This window comes from Anser anser (genome assembly GCF_964211835.1).
Source record: "Anser anser genome assembly, chromosome: 6".
NCBI lineage: Eukaryota > Metazoa > Chordata > Aves > Anseriformes > Anatidae > Anser > Anser anser.
In genome coordinates this window covers 30,694,118-30,714,070 of record NC_139726.1, presented here as the reverse complement: position 1 = coordinate 30,714,070, position 19,953 = coordinate 30,694,118, and the positions used below count along the sequence as shown (strand labels likewise).

Genomic DNA, 19,953 nt, shown 5'->3' with positions numbered 1-19,953 from the left:
CCAAAGTGAGGCCACACCAATGCTAAACACAGTGCACAGCAGTGCAATGGCAGCTGCTTTGGCATGCTTCTGCATGGACAGCACTGCACTAGTAATTTCTGTAAAATGCATCTCTGGAATTTGTAAAAGCATCACAGGGCCACAGGGCACAACGAATTTGCCAGATCAGCCAGTCGGAATACTGAACTACCACTGCCTTTGGAGGAAGTCAAGAGGTCTCCCATGGCTACAAAATACCACTCTATTTTTCTAATATCCTTCTCTACGATGGAGTCACAGCACACCATCTAAGCTGAAGACACTGAAAACAAAGAAATGACCTTCAAAATTAAAAAAGAAAGTCTCAGAAACACATCAAGTAGTCCCAAAGGAGGCAACTAGCTTTGTTCTAGTCACATCACTATTATGACACATGCAGCTTTTTAATGAGGAAATTTCTCAGCTCCCATATGTACCTGCCAAAAGAGGTCACAGAAATAACAAGACTGGCAGCGTGGACCACAGCTCTGAAGGACAGAATGATCGCTCCTGCCATGCCCTAGCAGGCACGGCAAAGCACAAAGACAGCAGAGTGAAGGACACCAACCAACAGCTGAACTGCACTCACTCGCATGCCCAGTCCCATCTTTAAAATGATGGAAAAGACATTTCCGTGAACACCTAAATAACTCTCTACAGCCAGGTGCAGCTGGAAAAGATTTTTATGAAATACAACAAATTTAGAGATCAAAATCATTGAAACTGCATGGAAGTTTCAATTTGGGAAGATTATAGCATGTGGCTTATCTTCCTCTCTAAAACTCTGCACCAAGAATTGCTGCACTATTCTGAGCTTTCCTGGGAAAGGTCGGTATCCACTCACACGGACTCATCTGCAGACATTTCACATAAGAAGGCAAATATTATTTCTCCATATGAAGTACACCTAATACCTACCAGAAGATATAGAGCAGTGCTTGTGATGCAGCCCACAAAAACACTCAGTCTGGTACGTGCATTAGGTGAGATTCCTAATACAAAATGCTCTGGATAAAAATACAGCTTTGTTCCACGCAAAGCTAAATAAAAGCTGTGCATCAGCAACTTGCAGCCAGGGCTAGAGACCTCGCATAAGTCAGAACACCGGCTTGATGGAATCAACAAAAGCTTCTTAATCTCATTTCTATGCATGTCAGTTCTACAAAGATTAGTGGTTTGAATCAGCAGTAAGAGAAAACCCACATCCTTCAGTAAAAACTAATACCGATTCTAAGTACTGCACACATTTGTGACCAAAGATGCTCTGCATTGTGAAATTTTTGTGTTGCAGAGGGAATTCCAGAGATGAAGGTTTTCATCCGGTTAGGAAAGCCTGGGCACCCCTTCATCTAGCTGATAACTGTTTCACTGAGCAATTGCGCACTGAAGCAACCGCTGATTTTCATACTATATCCCCAGGCTCAACTTCATTTGCCAGACCCTTTATTCAAGCAAATTGCCACAGGGAGGAAGTTATTTGGCCGTATGAGAAAGATAAATCTGGGGGGCTGGCCATATGACAAATCCATGCGGCAGCTGAATGCCTACCACGACATGGGGGCAGGGCAGGCAGGGGCTGGAAAGCAGAGGTGCAAGATGAGGCTGAATCTGCTGTAAAAGCCTCTGTTTCGTATTCCCTGTGACATGTGGATTTTTGACAACTGGGGTTACAAATGAGACAAGTCTTATAAGCGAAGACTGTCTCTTTTTTCTTAAGATAGAGAAGACCATGTTGAGAATTGACTCCTTTTCAGGGAAACACATTCAGAAGTCATTTATTCCCTCCCTTCATACATCCATCATCTTGGGACCAAATACATATATGAACGGTTTTGATTAAGCTCAGAAATAACAAAATTCTCACAAGATGCAACTAAAAAAATTAGTTCAGCAGCCCAGTAAATCAATGCTAGCATCTCTCAACGTTACTTGGAAGTTGGATTTCAATAAAGTATCTTTTTTTTTTTCCCCTCAGCATCTCCCAATAAAGCACATTAAGGAAGTAAAGCATACAAAAAGCACTGAAATTCATTTTCACCCACATCTAGATGTGCTCTGTGCTTGATGTCAATTTGTGTCAGCAGCTGAGAAGCCATCACAAGCTATTATTCAGCCACACGTAAAGTCAGCTTTTGGGTATTTCCCTAACACCAAAAACTACGCTAAAAAATACCTAAGAAACCAACTTGTGGTTGAGCTGGGTTGTGTGTATAACCATGTAAGCACAAAGATTGGGGAACCACCACTTTCACACAAGACTTAGCCACAAGCAGTAAACTGCACTAGCTTTCCAGAAAAGTACACGGGGGAAAAAAAAACCAACAAACCCAAAGCAACCTAGTCTGGGCTTTTCAAAACTCACCATCTGTTTATCCTGAAATGTAGCTTTACGATGCATTGTAGGAAATGCATGGATCGATTCATGGGCTAGAATATTAGCATTCTCCTCGAGGTATGAAGCAATACCCCTACTTACACCAGGGTATCTTTTTTGCTCACGGTAGCTGAAGCATGTAGAACGGCTGCCACAGCCCCCTCATACCTGACCACGAAGAGGAAGTAATTCAGATGGCAGCACGTTACCACCTCACTCCCCACCAAAATCAGCTGGTTTTTTAGTGGGTAGTAATGACCCATGCAGATGTATTCTTCCCTAACTCCTGCTGATTACCTTTAGCCTATTTTGCTCACTTTTACTATTAAAGCAAAGAACACCCATGGGTTCAAAACATGTGTTGTATGACATCATCGCATTATGAGGATAATTGTATAGTTACATAAAAACTGCCAAGGAAGCACTAATCTCTTCTCTTGCAATTCCATGGGAGAAGGTTTAGAGGTCTTTACTGCTGGTGCCTTAGTAGCAGCTGCAAGCTGCAATGACGTTTAACCATTTGAGATGCATTCCCTGACATATTTGCAGTACTCCTGCAGAAGGCTGTATCTGATGGGTCCACAAAACCTGGTGGCGATTTGAATGGAGATCTACTGATTTTAGGCACTCAGGGAAAATATAGCTTATGCTTCAAAAAAGTATTAACTACTCAAACTGCACAGAATCAGAGACTGTAACTGATGCCTTTAAATAGGGTTAGATAGAAACAAGGGGGGGAGGGGGGGTGTTCATCTGGAGGACACACAGAGGCACTTATGCTGAATTTTTCTGCAAAGGTGCTGGTCTCACTCCCAAGTGGCATAAAATTTAACAGAGCAGAGAAGCCCTGAACTGCCTGACTGGGACTGCAAATTAAGCAAATAAGAAACAGCCCCCTGACAGGGTGATGTCCTGCTGCCACACACTCTTAGCTCAGCCAACCAGCCAAGTAGAAGGAAATATTCAGTAGTTGCTTCCACAAACTTCAAATAGTTGCCAGGCTATAGAGAGAAAGCAAAAAATGGTGCTGCTTCACAGACCAGTCTGGAAAGAACATTTACTTGAGCCAACCACGTTATTCCTCTCAAACGCAATTAATAAATTTGGGTGCAGCTAATACTTCCATAGCAGACTGCTGCTCCATTAGAGGAACTTGGCAAAAGGAAAAGAAGTCACAACACAGCAAACAGGCTGGGATTCCTACCCAATATTCTACTTCAGACAGAAGGAGAACAAAAGGATGAGTTCACTACCAAGATAACTGTGGGGAAAAAAAGCCTATGAACAGTTAAGGTTCTTTTGCTATCTGGAAACAGGCTTGCAGAGGAGCAGTGCATGATATATTTCCCCTATAAAGCTTCTGACAGTCAGTGGAATATTGCTTGCAAGGCAGTTAGAGGAGCCCAGTCGCAATGAAAGCAGTAATGTGAGTGCAGAAGTAGGAGTAAGCCATCCTTGGTACTCATCAAATGACACAGAAAAGCTTCTGCAGGAGTTTTAAGCTTCGTGCAAGTATTTTATTAATAACCTGGAATATGGAAGTAACAAGATAATAAGTTTGTAAAAAATGAAGCAGGAGGGACTGCAATCATATTAGAAAATAGGACCATACTTCAATACAGCTGTAACAAGTCAGAAAAACAGTGTGGAAAGAAAACAGAAGCCACATCATAGGGACAAACACAGTTCTCCACCTAAGCAGAAACAACCAGCTGCAGCAAGACGGGTAGGACAGCAAACCACCGGCACTGCAGAAGAGCAGGTGGGAGTTACTGAGTACTGTAGACAAGAAGCTTGTTCCAGCCAGGAGCTTACAAAGCCTCGGCCACAACTCCTCGTATCGCTCTGGGAAGTGCGCTGTGAGGGAGGGAAGGAGCAAAGGAATAGAGCTCACAAGCACTTGCAAAAAATAAAAGTTAACAGCCGAGAAAATAAACAGTGGTGAAAAAAAGGTGAGTGAACTGAGGTTACTTGAGGAGAACAGACCAGAAAGAGAGAAGACTTGAGTGCTCCTCCTAAGGAATCATCTGCAGATCCCATTCTACAGCAAGGGAAAGACCTGGTGCTTTTTTCAGTTCCTTTTTCAGTTTTTGTTTTATTATGACCCCAGGTAAACAGGCAAAAGTATGGAGTGGAAGTTGACAGACAATGCTCTACTCACGGCTCACCAAAACTTTAGGTGTAAGCCTTGGGATCTATGGTCTAAAAGGAAAGCTCAGTAACGACCGCATTCTGGACAAGACACTGCTAACGTGTGCATTTTGATTTGGTTTGTGCTCATGGTACTGCAAACCTTGCACTGTTTCACTCTACCAATATGCATCCCTGTACCTCAGAGCACCCAGCGTACAACCTAACTGGGAACTGATGGGCTTTCTAACAAGCATGAGAACTTACCTGGCCAGACCCGCCTGGCAGGCACTGGCACTGCGTCTCCCTTTTCTGCGGAAGCCATTCATGGAGCATCTCTCTCACAAAGACAGCATCACAGATGTGTTTAGGTGGTACGGAAGAATATGACATCAGAAATAGTACCGTGGTGTGGATGTCCTGACCCAGGCAGACCAGAGAAAACACTGACCTGGTTCCTGCCAAGGTTTTGCTGAGAACCTGAACAGAGCGCTTTGCACTAGTGCAGGACACACGGCTGAGCTGGAGGACACGAAGTGGCTTACAGCATACTGTCAGCCAGACTGACAGACAGCAGGACGTCTGCCCTCCCTCCTTTTCACATCTCTATTGCAGAATACACTGAGGGCTGTTGCAAGTCATATCTCTCCTCCTAATTTCCATGTTTGTATGAAATTCCAAAAATAAGATTATGCCACCTTTATACACCCTAACGAAAGCTCTCTAGCAATGTTGAGTCAAAACGTTGATATGTACCTTCCAGACCTTAGATATCTGTTGCCTTATAGACATTAATGTTTAGCCCTCACAGAGCAAAGTACTCATATTGAAATAAAAATCAGTGTAAAAAATACCAGCTAGTACACCAGAATTATGACTGTCACTTTGCACAGGCCTGTTTGGAATTTATGGCTGTCCTTCCTCCTAAGAAGGGCATATTAACCCATGTGAGATCTTAAAATGTAATAAGTAGACCTGAGATTTTAACTGTCCAAGGTTCTAGCTTGAATATGCAAAACTCTGAAATATTCTCTTCTAAGTGGTAAAGGCCTGTGCCTTGCAAGTGAGCACTCAGACCTTAGAAATTACTGCGCTAGCAAGGTATCAGACACCCATCAAGCTGACGTGATGAAGTACCACATTTTCATCCATTTACTGCACAAACATAGGAAAATTTTGACACTGAGCAAATAGAAGCTGAATAACATTTTATGTGTTAAGTATGCCCTTTCTCATAATTCATTCAAGTGAGAAAATATCTCTGACAGTTTAACGAGGGAAAACAAACAGCAGGAACCTGCAAGAATCTCCCTCCTCCAAGAGTCCCCCAGATCCCGTGTTTGCCTCCACCTCCCAAGTGCCAGGAGACCTCTGCCAGCAGCACCCCCGCTATCACAACACCTGCACGACTTTCTCCGTATGCTGAATCCTGTGATTACAGCTTGAAATGGCTTTTAGACTGACTTACCGCAGCACTTCCTGCATTGCTGCTTCTGTTACTTGTATTTAACATTCTTTCCAGCACCATAATCTCTGAACTTCGCACAGCAAGGCAGAGCCATGGCTGTCAGCTGTTCAAGCTTTATCAGACAGCAGAACTCTTCAGGTAAACACGCTGCGGTACTTTAAGAGCTATACCAAAGTAAGTACTAAAACGTAAAGCAAGAAAAAAGGTATTTGTACTTTCATAGGGCCTAGGATTACATTAACAGTCCCATTTCTACTCCTAGGATAGGAAACCAGGCATTCCTGATAGCCTTTTTCACTTGCTGTTGACTTTTCTGGTTTATTTTATTGACAGCAGGTGCAGACAGACGCTTGAACGTATCACACCCACTAATTGCATGCATGCTACAAGTCTAATTTTAAGAGTTTATTTTTTTCAAGCCAGCTGGAGACAAACAACAAAAAGCAGCAATCAACTTCTTTGGGCAGGATGTGATGCTACTTTAGTACACTCCTACCTACCTGTTTCCATCGGCCAAGTATTTGGTTTTTGTTTGTTTGTTTTAAGAATCTACACACAAAAATACCACTTTCCAAACAAAGTTCTTTACATCTTTAGCCGCATGACTGAAAATAACATGGCTCTTCTTTACTGCAATTCCTTAAAAATTAAATTGGTTTATCACACATTTCATCTTTCAGACACCAGCCTATTCACTCAGCTTCTACCTTTCAAGCTAACATAAACTGCCTCCTGACAGCATCCGCTCAAAATTTCTCTACACAAGTTGAACTTTACAAGCTTTCAATGTGATTTCAAAGATATTAACACATGACAAACCCTAAGCTGCATAACCAAGATAAGCCTAAAACTCCTACAAGAAAAGAAGCACAGATTTCAGGCTTTTGTTTGATTGATTGCTTTTTTGTTTAAATATTCCTTGGGTTTTTATACTTAGGTTATAGCCAGCTTTTTTGATATCTGCCCTTTTATTGCAGTATTACATTGCAAATAGTAGCCCTGAATTTAACATCGGAGTTATCCAGGTGCAATTATGCTACTACCTATCAGAACACAAACCAAAAAAAAAAAAGGTGAGATCTAAGGAAAAAAAAAATCAACAAATCAGCTACCATCATCTCAGGTTTAGGGTTTCTTTTGTTTGTTTGTTTAACTGTGTCCCACAATATTCCCAATCATATATGAGAACACAATTATTACATAATAGTATACTATATATCTTACCGGTAAGAAGAAATATTTTCCATCTATATGTTGTATTTTAGTGTGTTCTCTTTCCATGTGAAATAAATCGCAAGGTTTTCAGACACTCCTACCTAATGCCAAGTGACAGCCCTACAAATATAACTGGAAGATTTTAAAAATCATCGTCACAGACAACAGGCTGTCAAGATATAATTTTGCTATGCTGCAAGGTGGAAGGCCTTTACAATTCCTGAAATGTGTAAGAAAACACTAGTGACAGCCTGCTGTAGCAGCAAATTCAAGTTTGTTGAGATTCAGACATAGTATGAATCCAGTCAGAGAGCTTACCTTACTTTCTGATACCATTCCCCAAAACAACAAAAGGCTAAATCAAAGAAAAACAATTAGAAACAATGCAAGCAACAAAAAAAAAAAAAGGCATTCGAGAACATGCTTATGTTTTGCTTTAAGACTAAGAGTTAAATGTTGGGTTGTGATTTTAAAATAAATCCAGAAATAAAATTTGAAAGAGAAAATGAAAGACAGGCCTTTCTTCCAGCTATAGCCACTCCAAGCTGAATTCTGACTCAACAGCAGTACAAAGCAAAGAACACTAGGGATTTATACATTGTCTCTTTTACTACTATTAAGAGCCCGAAGTTAGAACAACAGCTATGAACCTAAATCCCAGTTTTTTACCTGGGATGGAACCTTCAGATGAACTTTTTTATAAGAAGGGCAACCAATCCTACAGACATAAGTCATCAAAATCTTGGAGTATTCAAGTTGCAGTGCATTCAAGACATTATCTTAAAGATCACTCTGTCCTCAAGGCATGCAACTTAGAAAGGAAGTCCCTTCGAGGAAATTGTGTCTTCAGCATCTTCTCCTTGGGAAAAGAGCAAATACTAACCTCTCCCTTAAAATAACTGTTCCTTATTTGCACAGCACTTAAAACAGTCGTTGACTTGCCTGCTGGAACAGAGAGGTTTTCAAAGGGTTTGCTAAACCACACAGCTAGTCTCCAGGGGATGAGGAGAGGGAAAGAGGGGAAGATGGGCTGCAGAATGAAGATTTCAGAATACATAAACATGCTCTTTTATGCTAAGCCTGAAAGGCTCCCAAAGCCCAGGAGAGCCAACTGCAGCAATACTTTAAAGTGATCAAAAAAGACAAGTGTTATTTCATATCTGGATGTCAGTGTGAAGTGCCAAATAAAAATAATTAGCTGATACTGTAATAATGAGATAGCAGACAAAGAACTAAGAGAGGAGATCACTCTGAAACCCATGTCTAATGTTATCAGTGCCTTCTGCGCGCAGCGTCAGTCTGCGCTTCCACAGATGAAGAAAGCACTCCACAGCTGCAGCTGCCCCAAGTGCTGCCTAAAGCCCATGAAACACTGCATCAAGGATTTAAACACAACGTGAAAAATTGCAGCCCCCCCATGTTTTTCTTTTGTGGCGCAGGTGTTTTAATGGATGTAACATCCAGCTCCTTGCAAGGAATTGGATTCTAAAGTTAAGGATGTTATTTTGAACTTAAATGCACTTGGAACTCTTACCAGGTCTCACTGCATAAGCTATGTGTATAAGCTGCAAGTACGAGGATGATTTTATGGAATTCCAGGAAACTACAAGTGAAAAAGGATGCAGTTTCTCTTTAAGAAATGCATGCACGCACATATTTCAGAGGACAAATTTTACTACTTTACATTCACATTTCAGTTGGCTTGCTCACCAGGAACAGAACACATGGCTTAGTCTGGGACAGATCCCCTCCTTTGATACACAAAATATATATTTGGTTGTTTAGTAGATACGGCCTACAGATTCCTACATATTTGAAAAACATTAGCCAGATAAAAATAGCTAACGACTTCTGTGAACAGATTTTTGAATTTAGGAGCTTAATTGTTCACAGAAGAAACAATTACATTTTCGGCCTATTGGATTATGGTTACGTGGGGAGGTTTTGGCTATGGGAGCTGCAGGGAGGCCTCCGAGCCCCGTGTGAGAGCAGAGCCAGCTCCAGCCTGCGAGGTCGGTGCAGAAGGAGGGCAGGAGAGAGGCCCCGGTGGAGCAGGCTGTCCCCCTGCTGCCCACAGGTCCCACGGCGGGGCAGGTCTCCACACCGCAGCCCGCGGAGAGGAGCATGGTGGCAGCGGGTGGACGTGGCCACACAGGGAAGGCCAGGGAAGGCCAGCGTCCCGCGGGAGGGACCCCAGGCCAGAGCAGGGGCAGGCAGCAAGCACCAAGGAATGGCTAAAATTCCGATCTGTGATATCTATCTCTACTAAATCTCCCAGCACTTTTGATGGTCTTTACACCTTGAACAGTCTTACTTGTCTGTCCACTTAGTTTAACACAATTGCAGACCAAGAAGCAGCATTTTTCCTTTTTTCTCCCCCCTTCTAGGAGAACAAACTCCACCATTGCTTCAATCACAGAGATGAGCAACTCAAGCCTTAGATCTTTTCTATGAATGACGTAAATTGGAAGGTTATCTAGATTAACAGATTATACTTTGATTCTCTGTAAACGTGTTTTATAATATTCTTTGGTCAGACAAAAATCTCGTAAGGGGATGTTGAACACAAGCAGCTTAAATTTATAAGTAGTCACATTCAACCTTCCTTGCAGAGTTACACTCTGCTGAAGTAGTGGCTAAAGTAACTCTGAGAGCTTCCCATGCCTTTCCTTTGCACTGTGTACTGCACAGGAAGCCTAGGCACCATCAGCCTAGAAGGTACAGCAAAGAGACACATCTGACATTTTCATTTCTATTCTATCTTCTTTCACACACAAGCACATGAAGTTTCCACTGACTGCAGCAGTTATTTGCCCTCTGGACGCAAGGTGTTAGATGGGCTTTATATGCATCTGAGAACACAAAAACATTCTACTCTTCCAGGAAAAAGCAATCTTAAATATACCCCCAAATTTAGTTAACTTAAAATATATGTCTCATTCTAAAGCGAAGTAACATTCTAGAGCAAATTGACACTAATCATTAATTCTCAGAAAGCCAGCAGCAAATAAGGTAATTTTCAATTTCAGGAAAGAAGTTAATGCTTCACATTATTTTTAAGCCAGTCTCGTAAGCATACTTTATACTGGAGATGTGCAGCCATAAAGATTTTTCAAAGCTTACCACAGATAAAACCACAGCAGTTGTTATACCTACTGCTTTGGTTTTCTCCCTTATGTTTTACTGCCTACCCAAAGGTACCACGATCTTAAATCTAACTGCTTCCTCCATAAGGAAGCTGCTTTCTTCCCAACTCTCATTTTAATTATTCTGTTATTTTCTATTTTAAGGGGATTGTGTTAATGCAAACTCATGTATCCATCTTTTGTAACAAACTTTTGTTTTCATAAATGAATGATATTTTCATAAATTGCTGGACAGATTCAGCAATTCCTGTTCACATTCATCTGTTTTAGTGTTTTACATTACTTCGGCAATAAGGTGGGACAGAAAAATCTTGTTTCTTCCCATCCTGGGGGAGATACTTTGGACAAAAGTACTTGATCAGAACTTTGTTTTGTGCTTTTTTAAGTGTATCAGAAAGAATACTGAAAAAACCATTACATGAATTATGGCACTCACAGGCATACAAGAGATCTGCAAAGGTCTTTAAGTCATGTTCCATGCCTCTGTGGCTTTTTATGAAAGAAAAACCCAAACGGTAACAAATAGCCCTGATACTCAGTCTTCCAACAAAGTTCAATTCACCTTGGACTACAAATTACTTAGTTTCAAATTGCAAACACGTATGTTTTATTATGTCTCTAGGGGTAGAATCAAATTTTAAACAAATGAAAAAAGACATTAGGTTGCACACATCTTATTTGTAGCTCTCTTACAGTTGTTTCAGCTATGTAAAAAAAAAAAGTTGCACAGTAGTTTTCTTCCAACAGCTTGGAATGTTCCAAAAAGACCACAAATCACTGATAAATACTATACTTCCAATAATTTTCTTGCTGTATCATTATAAGGGAAAAAACGTACATCTCAAACTACTGTAATTTCAACTTGTTATAAGGATATACATCACTTGTTTTCTTACATCAAGATACAACTAATTTAAAAACCTGCCACACAGGAATGTAACTATGTGCATGTTAAATATGCATAAGAGGAGTCTAAAAGTCAATTTTATCTCCAGGTAATATTTACTCCAAGGATCCAAAGGTTTACAAGTTACAGTAGAGAATAAAATTGGGCCAAACATTGAGAGAAAACTGTTCTATGCTTTAATGTTATATGATTCTTCCTCCTGGTGAGGAGTGTGGGGGGAAAAGGCTTGGGGCAGAAAAAAAAGAAAAAAAAAAGAAAGCCTCATCTTAAAAGAGCTGAGGGAAACATGAAACCATCTTTATAGACTGAACATTCATTTACCGGAATGCTGAAGCTACCTTAAAGGCCTAAAAGAGATCTGGTACTCGTCTAATTTAGGGCAGGTTTCATGGTAATTGTAGCAATTTAAAAGGCAAAGGATAGCAGAAAGTGGTCCCTGGTTGTAATCACTGTTTGCACATGAAGTATGCATCAATCATTCTACCAATTAGATACTACTTACATGATGCCTGATAAATTTCGCTGCTAGTAAGCCATTCAGTTAATAAACTTTTCTTCATAACTAGTCAAGCAGCTGAGACCTTAATGCCTTCGTATACAAAACATTCTTTATCCAACTCAAGAAACCAGCATATTTAAAAGCCTCAGAAAAGGACAAAGAGAAGAAGTGCATCGATTTAATCTACCGCTCTGTTCCCACGCAGAATGTAAAAATCCTAGGGCCCGCACTGCAACGCAACAGAACCATCCACACTGATGCTGTCTTTTATACCCAATGACAGTGGATGGACTTACAATTGGATAAGAAAGAAATAAAACACTAACAAATAATTTCAGTAGACATTTACTAGAGAGAAACTACGTGGGTTGAATTTCCTTAATACTAACTTGATTAGAAATCTTGACTGTGTTGCTTACAAGGTGAATTAGAGCTCTTAATTATTTCAGTTTTCCTACCGTTAATGAGATGGAATGGTGTCATTAGTGAGGCTTGTCAGCTACACTTATGTGCAAAGAAATGATTTGACACTGCTTTTGAAATCTAATCCTTTCGGGGAAAACAGTCTGAATGTCACTCAAGCACTGTAAATAAAAATCCTTGAAGACAAAGAGGACAGATGGCAACACTCTCAAGGAACACCATCTAAAATATTCATAGTTTAGGAGAAGAGTAGTATTAACCCCGTAAACAATCAATATGCTTAAATTTCGCAAGAAAAAATATTTTCTGTTCATCAAATGAGGAACAAAATCAGCAGAGATGCTTGTTATTTTCTGAACACTTTTGTTCTGTGGATCTACATGCTGCATTACTATTTCTCGCTATCAGCACCCAGAAGCTGCAAACACAAACATCATCTACATGCAGTTTTGTTGCTACGCTGAGTTATCACCCCCTCAGTCCTAGCTACAAAGAAGCAAAATCACGTAAGGCAAGGTTATAAACTGGAATTGCAATTATGCAGCAGCAGCCACGGCAATCCCTCCCTTTCCTTCTCCTCCCATTTTAACTACAATTAAAGACTGTTAGAAAGTCAGGTAAAACACTTAACAGCTTCCTTTGGTAGGAGTTAATTCAAAACAAATGTTATCAGAGATGCATGAAGCTACCTACTACTGCTGAAAAGACAACTACAGCAAGGGACAAAAACAGTGAGATGTACTAAAGACTTGAAATCAAAAGGAAACAAATCAAAATGATACACAGAACAAGGGGAAAACGCTACAGTACAAAAACCGCCTTCTGCCTCTTCAAAACAAGAGCTGCCATGAAGACAATGTATAGTTACCTGCATCCATATCTGCAAAGAATGGAACAGCCAGTAAGGAAAAGAAGGAACCAGAAATTCAGTGTCTCAGAGTTGGATTTAAAAGTTCATAAGGAGAATAAATAAAGAAACCAAAAAAAGTATTTAGTGTAAGACACGCTTCTGTAAGGTACTATGATATTCATGATTTCAAGCCACAGACTTGGATTATTGTTAAACGCTACAATCTTTCCAAGTATACATTAATTTTCTATGGCATAAGAACAGGTTTTGTTTTTTTCCTTCCTTTTTTAAATTTCAAGACCAAAGATTTAATATATTAAACAAAGAACAACTTACATCTTTGGTTTAGCTTGTGGGGTTTGTTTTTCTTTTATTTATTTTTACTTTCCCAACGTGACAAGCTGAAGGGCCCAATTCTGCAGAAATCCAGTAATCCAGTACCAGATAAAATAATTCTGTCTTTCAACAGCCCAGCTGAAAGCACCAGCACTGAGGGTGATAAACTCTTCTCTATACAGGGCTATAAGTTTTCCTTATGGACAAACAATGGACGAAAAACTATTTAAGGATGCTAAGAAGTTATGAAAAGGGTAAAATTACACTTATCACATGTACTTATCTCAGTTTGGAAAATGTTAAAGGACAACTCTCCATGAATATTGAAAAGAGCAAATAGGATTCTTTACCAATTTGTTTCTGCATGATTAAAAATTAATAAAGATGTGGTCTGTGGGGAAAAATAAAGAAATTTGCATATCCACATACCTTCAGGTGATTCTTCCTGGACATATGTGCCAGTCAGATACCGGTGTACAAGTGCAGACTTGCCACTAGCTAGGTTACCCACAATCCCCTGGAAAAAAGGAAAAAAGTTAAACTGCAATTAATTCCCACAAAAAGCAGTATTTTCAAGCAAGATCTTAACACACAAATAATTTCTCTGACGTGAGGAAAAAGCCCATGCCACAGGAGCACCTCAAAATATGTCAACAGCTAAATCATCTGCCAAAAAGTTAAGGCTACAGCAGAAAATATAAATGCTATAGCATAAAACAAAATTAGTAGCCCTCCTTTACTCTTCTTGCCACTAATTAATGTCCGGTGGGAATACGAGGCAATGTATAGATTTCAAGGAAGAAAGCTGAAACTCAGAGAAACCTCTGAGTTTACGCCTCGGTACTGAAAATGCAGAGAAGCTTTAAAATCCTAATATTGTAAAGTATCTCTGCAGACCATCCATCCATGTGATTCACACTGACTCTCTATTTAAGCATGATCTATATGGCTATAGAGATGCAGATACAGCTATATACATATATGATATATAGGATACAGATATTTAGGGCTATAGAAATACGGATTTGTATTTCATGCCTGCCAGGACTTACTGAAGTCCTTACTTCACCAGCTGAACTTTCCAACAAGCTTACAAGTCAAACTGTCCATGCCCAAACACCTCCTCTGGAACAGATGATAAACAAATGTAAGTACATAATCTTAAACTGTACAGGATTTTTTTTTAAGCTGGTTTGCTCGCAATTGCTTTTAAAGAACAAGCAAAAGTGGTAGAACATAGCTCAACAACAAACAGTTTTCCTCCTCAAGGTGCTCAAATGCCAAAGATAAGCTGTGACTCCATTGTTCTTTCAGAAGAGGTGTGATGCAAGTCCTCCTGCACTACTCCCACAGTCCCAAACCAGCCTGCCCCTTCATGACGCAGATCTGCGTTAGCAGACAAAACAATTCCTGCTGCTACGTCCCTGGGCCCGTCAGCCCACAGTGGAGCAAGCGATACACACAGCCAGATCCAAGCCTGGCTGCCTGCCCTGCCCTGCCTGGTTAAGGGGGCCATGTGGGCCTGGAGAACACACCTGTACGTTTCAAACATACGTCTTGCTTTCTTGCTCAGGAGTCACTCACTTATTCAGATCTCCCTGTGAAACAGGATTCCACAGAGACAGTACTTCCTCCGTTTCTGGGGATGAGATGGGAACCAGCTTCCTCTTCTAAACAAACCTAACCCTGCTCTGCCGTACATGTCTATCTTGACCCTAACCAAGAGGTTCAGAACAGAAGCTCCCTGGAGATAGGATGAACCCTCAGCTGGCTGGCTTAAGACTGCCAAACAGTCAGAGGCCGGATGAACAAGTTCCACATTAATACACGGTCCCTATTCCACTTTCTTAATCCTAAATGGTGAGAAGCTATCCTCCTTATTAAAAAGTTGCTTAAACCAACAGAGTGGTGTCACCTGTGATGACAGTTTTAGAGTCAGTAGGTTGGGAGGGGCAGCAAAAACCAATCTATTCTTTACAACTGTGAACAGCCTTCAATTAAGATAAATACAACAGTGCCTGGAGGATGCCCGCCTTCTCTCTACAGCTGGCATGCAAGAATGGCTCAGCTAAAGCAGAAGTTAGGCAGGGAGCAAATGGAAGGCAGTTCTGCATCCCCCTTGAGCCCCCGTGACAGCGTAAGCTTTAAGTGTAGTGAAAAGCGTGGGCTGCAGCAAGAAGAGAAAAACCAAGAACCCCAACAGATTTCAGAAGTACCAGGAAAAAAGAACAACATATGGCATAACCTGGGGGTGAGAAGCAGGGAAAAGAAACCCCAGATCCCATTCTGACCTAATACTAGGTTCGCTCTTCCTCTATTTGGGTTAGTGGGAAAGTGCTCAAACAGACAGAAAACAGGTAGAACTATAAAAAAAAGGCATGAAAAGAAACTCAACACAAGAAACCCACTGCAAGTGTAGCTGCTACCAGAGAAGTCACAAAACATCAAAAAGGAAGCCAGAGCCCTAGTGGCTGTACAACAGACAGCTGCTTACTGGGCTTTGAGTTGACTTTGAAAAGTGTTTAACCCGCTGTACTGGAAGCTTTTAATCTAATTTACATCTTAGAAATTACAAGCCATGCTAGCATATAATCACAGAATGGCTCGGGTTGGAAGGGCCCTTAAAGCCCATCTCATTCCATAGGCAGGGACTCCCCCCACCAGATCAGGTTGGCCAAGGCCCCATCCAGCCTGGCCTTGAACACCTCCAGGGATGGGGCACCCACAGCTTCCCTGGGCAGCCTGGGACAGGGCCTCACCGCCCTCCAAGTGAAGCATACGCCAAAATGTCAGCATCTAAGGGTCAGTGCAAGATACGTGGCAGAGGCAAATGCCACCTGCACAGATGACTGAACCTTGCGTTCTCAGCCAGCACTTCCGTGGGACTAGGCTCTGGAAACAGAGCAGAGCTTCACTCTGGGCTGGCTGTGACAGAAGCACTGACCAGACCTGCTTTCCCCTCCAGGGCTAAGGAACGAGTAACTTATTCCAGTGAGCTTTAAATTATAAGCACAACTGCATCACTGAAATTCCACCACTGAAATTCGGAAATCATCTCTGAGATCTTTTCTCCATCCGTGTATAAATGCTAAAAAACGAAATATTCATTAAGGTTTATAACTCACAGGCTGGCTTAAATCCTGGCTGTAGCAATGCTCCTCACCAGGAACGTCTTTTTTTCTGGGTTACAGAAGACACCCTTCTCCCTACAAGTTTTTACTAGTCACTTGTTCTTTTCCGTGGAGTTGCAAAACTACATCTTGTGAAGCAGGTAGCGTCCACAGGTGTGTAACTTCATCTACCTGATAAGCCTCACCATGTAGGAAGATAAACACCAACAATGAAAGGATACAGCTGATGCTTCAATCCTCTTAAACCATTAATCTGCTCTACACACTATGCTTCGCAAGCTGGTCAGACATGCAAGGCAACGAAGGCCTCCAAGATGCCCATGCTCACTTGCTGACATCAAAGGTTTTGAGAGTCTAGAAAGGAGGTCTCTTGATTTGAGCAAATCAAGATTTTGGGTACACAGATCATTTAAGTCCCCCTGGGCAATCCACTCAGAAAAAGCTACACTGAAGAGATTAGCGTTTATTGATAAAGAGATAGAGGTGCTCGCTAGTTGTCTTACCTTCAGCAAGCAGCTAACCAGCACGCGATACTCACTGAACCAGCAACTTCACTGCTGAGGAGCAGCTCGGCACGGGCCCAAGGCAAGCTTCCCCGCCTCCTTCCCCACCAGCCCTGTGTTATGATTGTCTAAGACCAAGAATAGCAAGAAAACCAGAACTCCTATCTCTGAATCAGTAGATTGGAGATGCCATTTCAGCTGTCTCCCCTGCAGATAAACAGCCTGGCCAAGGTCCTTTATGAGTAACACACTTTCTGAAAAATTGGAAAGCGAGCAAACTTTGCGTGTTTTTACTAGGAAAATAACGAGAGAGAAGAACATTTTGTGTTTTCACTTTACAACCAACAACTCTATAACTTTGGAAACATCACTGATGCAATTTCTGACCTACTTTGTAGCCAATGCAGCAATGCCACCTATGTAAAAACCCATTATGTCATGAGGTACAACCACAGGCACAGAAACTCACAGCAGATATTTAAACCTTCATTTACAAGTGACTCTAGTCCTGCCTGTACACAAACGAATGCTACTTTATATTGTACTGGTGCCAAAAACCTACCTAGTCAGAGGGCAAAACTGCCAGGACCAGAAAAGCAACAGCTCAGGCTGCAGTGAGAGGGAGCTGCTGGGTCCTTGGCCTGGGGCTAGGAAGTGATACTGTCGTTAGCCAGACCCCAAATATTTGTAGGACATCCAGTGATTTCAGAATACAAGTCAGTTTGTTCCCCCCCCCCCAGCCCCAAGCATCCCAAAGACCATACCAGCACAGGACATTTTACAGCACTGGAGGTTTGCCAGCGTGCTCCTCCTTACAGGCACCCAGAAAAACATGTCTGCCTGGCCAGAAGAGCATCATGAAACAGGATGCTACAAACTGATGCAGAAAACAGTGATCGGGAGGAACAAGATGTGTATTTCAATTGAGAAACCACTTCATGTATGTAGCAGACCTAGAGCCTTCTTCCCATTAAGTTAAACTATTAAAACCACTGTCTCATAGGTCATAAATAAGCCTCAAAGAAAGGTAGTGTATTTCCTTTCTTTCTCTTTTTATTCATGTTCATAAGCTGTTTTCAATATAGAAAGCAAAGTATTGGGGAGTTTTAAAGATAAAGCAGGACTGGCTTTCTGGATCAGAATAGCCAGCTGCTTCTTAGCAGAGAAGTTCCTGGATTTATACTTTGAATTGGTTTTAAGCTACCCACTGAACTGACAAACTGAGCTCAAACTGAAAGAAGCAAACATGAAAAACTATTAACATTGGTATTCCAGCATAAAACCGTGCTAACTTCTCAAAACCACACAAACCCCAAGCAAACACCTCCAAGCTGCCCACAAAATTTGCATGTCTAACACCGCTTCACTTTCTCCACAGACAGCCAGGTCAGAAAGCAGGCACAAGGCACCGAGCTCCTCCTGTCTGCCCGCAGAGGGTTCCTTCAGTCTCTCCTGGCTTTTCTGCCAGGTATGGAAGCAGTACGTGAGACTGCAGTTTGGCATAACCAGCCTCCTGTCGCTCAGTGATAGCGCTTCCAGCCTCTGTCTGCTATTACCCTCTGAAACTAGGAGCAGCAGATTTCACACCGGCAAATTCTGACTTCTAGTACCAAGAAATTGCTCTCAATTGGGATTTCTGCTTGTTTTAGGGATGATCCCACACTTTATGACAAATACCCCGGCATGCTTTCAGAGCATGTGTACTCCTGTCCCCCGCACTCTAGATGCAAACGCACCGAGCCATGTCTGTTTGCAGATCCATGTGAAGTGCACCACGTCCTTACAGCACCTTAGGGAACAAAGCCACCACCCAGCTCCGAAACTGAAAGTCCCTCTGACGAGGACATAACACAGTGCCCCACCAGTATGACTGTATCTTTTATTTGCACGTCTGCTCAGACACAATTTATACATCCCCAAACCACTGCGCTTACACCCTACTGAAGCCTGTTTATGAAAATGCCTCATGTATTGATAGCACGGGGCATTTTAAAGCTATTCAGCACAGCAGATTGACTGCACCTGGCACTTTTTTTTTTTTTTTTTGAATAAATGGAAAGATTTTGTCCAGAAAGTTCTCTTGTTTACTCTGCCTACCACTGGGCCATGTTTGAAGTTGCTACAGTGCCGGGAAGGCCCTCCACAAGCAGCAGGAGCATGGTTACGGCCAGCCCAGGACCCGATGGCAGCTCCCAAGGCTGGGTGAAACCTGGCAAAGTGTCTGTCTGCTGGCAGCGCCCTCACACCCCACAGGCAGCAACACTGGCATCGCCCTGCTGCAGGCCAGCCTCCAGACACCAAAACCTGTTTCCTCCTAAACAGGCCAGCAGCTGAAGGCAGCAGACAGGGCTGAGCAGCTTAGCCAGCTGTGCCACACAATTTGCTACGGTTTGCAAGGAGAACAAGCGCTTATTCTGCATCTCCATCAACAGGATCCAGGAGCATCGCCATCACTCAAGAAATAGACTTCTCCCTGTGTGTTTTCCCCAAGTCCTTTTCTATTCCTGTTAAACTTCTGTGGGGCCTAGAAGTGTAATAACAGCTGCTATAAAACCGTTAGCCTCAATTTAAGGGCTGCCCAGACACTGCAGTAAACAGCCTGTCCCAGCGAGCTACCAGCCACCTTTTCCTGCAGGACAGTGTTGGCTTGGGCAGGGCTTCCTTCATAACCCAGTGACATTAAGCCTGACTGTCCCACCTGCCCTGCACGGTGACAGGAGCAAACACCCCATGCTTCTCATACCTCCCCACCAGCCCAGCAGAGCCCAGCTGAAACAACGCGCCCGCAGCTCCCTGTGGTGGTGAGCCGATGGCAGTGCTGGGGCCGAAGGGAGGGCTGGCTCTCAGCACGACCTTCTCGTTCCTTTGCCACAGCCCAGAGCCGCCAAGTACTCTGAAAGCAGGCAACAACACGGTGGTAACTTGCTACACGTGCTCCTTCATGAGGGCAGAT

General features: G+C 42.2%; 1 protein-coding gene across 11 annotated transcripts in view; it reads right to left on the bottom strand.

The window, feature by feature from the left end:
• AGAP1 (ArfGAP with GTPase domain, ankyrin repeat and PH domain 1) overlaps positions 1–19,953 on the bottom strand; it is a 375,831-nt gene that overhangs the window by 243,713 nt on the left and 112,165 nt on the right. For 6 of the 11 annotated variants that reach the window (XM_083841487.1, XM_083841481.1, XM_083841486.1 and 3 more), the window contains 2 exons: positions 13,796–13,883; positions 13,049–13,060 (listed from right to left, as the gene is read on the bottom strand). In XM_083841487.1, the coding sequence (XP_083697613.1) occupies positions 13,049–13,060; positions 13,796–13,883 (100 nt within the window). The remainder of the gene's footprint in view (positions 1–13,048; positions 13,061–13,795; positions 13,884–19,953) is intronic. The other 5 variants (XM_083841488.1, XM_083841479.1, XM_083841480.1 and 2 more) reach the window with 1 other exon arrangement.